Source organism: Cebus imitator, unplaced genomic scaffold (assembly GCF_001604975.1).
Source record: "Cebus imitator isolate Cc_AM_T3 unplaced genomic scaffold, Cebus_imitator-1.0 Scaffold230, whole genome shotgun sequence".
In the NCBI taxonomy this organism is placed as follows: domain Eukaryota; kingdom Metazoa; phylum Chordata; class Mammalia; order Primates; family Cebidae; genus Cebus; species Cebus imitator.
In genome coordinates, this window is record NW_016107545.1 from 2618715 (window position 1) to 2620011 (window position 1297).

At 42.3% G+C, this 1297-nt stretch overlaps 1 protein-coding gene across 1 annotated transcript in view; it reads right to left on the reverse strand.

The window, feature by feature from the left end:
• LOC119466801 overlaps nt 1-908 on the reverse strand; it is a 36722-nt gene extending 35814 nt beyond the window's left edge. Inside the window, exon 1 of the mRNA XM_037727425.1 lies at nt 745-908. Within this exon, the coding sequence (XP_037583353.1) occupies nt 745-908 (164 nt within the window). The remainder of the gene's footprint in view (nt 1-744) is intronic.
• Between the last annotated feature and the right edge of the window lie 389 nt (nt 909-1297).

Below are 1297 nucleotides of genomic sequence, written 5' to 3' on the forward strand. Positions count from 1 at the left end.
TTGAGATGGAGTCTTGCTCTGTCACCCAGGCTGGAGTGCAGTGGTGCAATCTCAGCTCACTGCAACCTCCACATCCCAGGTTCAAACAATTCTTCTGCCTTAGCCTCCCGAGTAGCTGGGATTACAGGCATGTGACACCACACTCAGCTAATTTTTGTATTTTTAGTAGAGACAAGGTTTTGCCCTGTTGGCCAGGATGCTCTCAATCTCTTGACTTTGTGATTTGCCCACCTCAGCCTCCCAAAGTGCTGGGATTGCAGGCGTGAACCACCACACCCAGCCTATTTTTATCCCAAATTACATTAATTATTAGTAATCACAAATAGAAGATACATTATTGACATGTTAGGTTTATTCCACTGCAAAAATATCCATATTCAAAATGTATAATATTTGACTCCCCAGGCAGCTACCTGTCCATGTGGTACCTTTGTAAAATTAGAAAAGGCACCCCTTCCTTAAAGAGTTTGACGGCCATCTTTCTGAAAAGGGTTATAATAAACACTGTGTCATTTTTCATTAGATGTAAGATGCTAGTATTGGTCAGACTTTTATTTTATATACCACTAAGAAAAACTAATGCTGCCTACAAGATGGATTAGTTGTAAGATGCCTTCTCATTGAAGATAATTGATGAAATATAAATAAATGGAGCTTTGATAAAAGATGTGAATGTTGTCGTGTTAAGACACGCTCCTCTGCATGTGCGTGCCCTGCTAACTTCTCAGGTCTTATCTTCAATACCGTGTGCCTTTCAGAATCTTGACATTCCTTAATTTATCAAACACCTGAGCACAGAACGTAGGCACCAGGATCCGAAATCCTACTAAAAGTCGCAAGTATAATAAAGCCCAGATCACAGAGTCGAGCCTCTGTTCTGTAGCAGCCAGTACCAGGAGTGAGAACATATCCTCGACTTGGAAGCAGGCAGTCCTGGGTCTGCAGCTTCTTAATTGTGTAGCTTTGGGCTAGTCATACCACCTGCTGAGCTGGGCTTCCTTCACCTGAGAATGGCGATCATAACATACACAGCTCAGAACTGATTCATTAATTTTCTGGGTTCATGAAGGAGCGATCTGTGCTTAATAAATGCCAGTTCTATTTTACTCATTGGGAATCATTTCTAAACCATCCAGAAGTGTTTTATTTGCTTATCTCTAAGACATGCAGGAGAAAACAAAAAGCCTTGTGCATAAAATGTGACATTTTGAAGGTGGAACTATCTGTGCTGGTTTGAAGGTGCTGCCTCAGCTCCGGACCTACCCTTCCACACCCTGATGTCAGGGCTGGGGCTCTG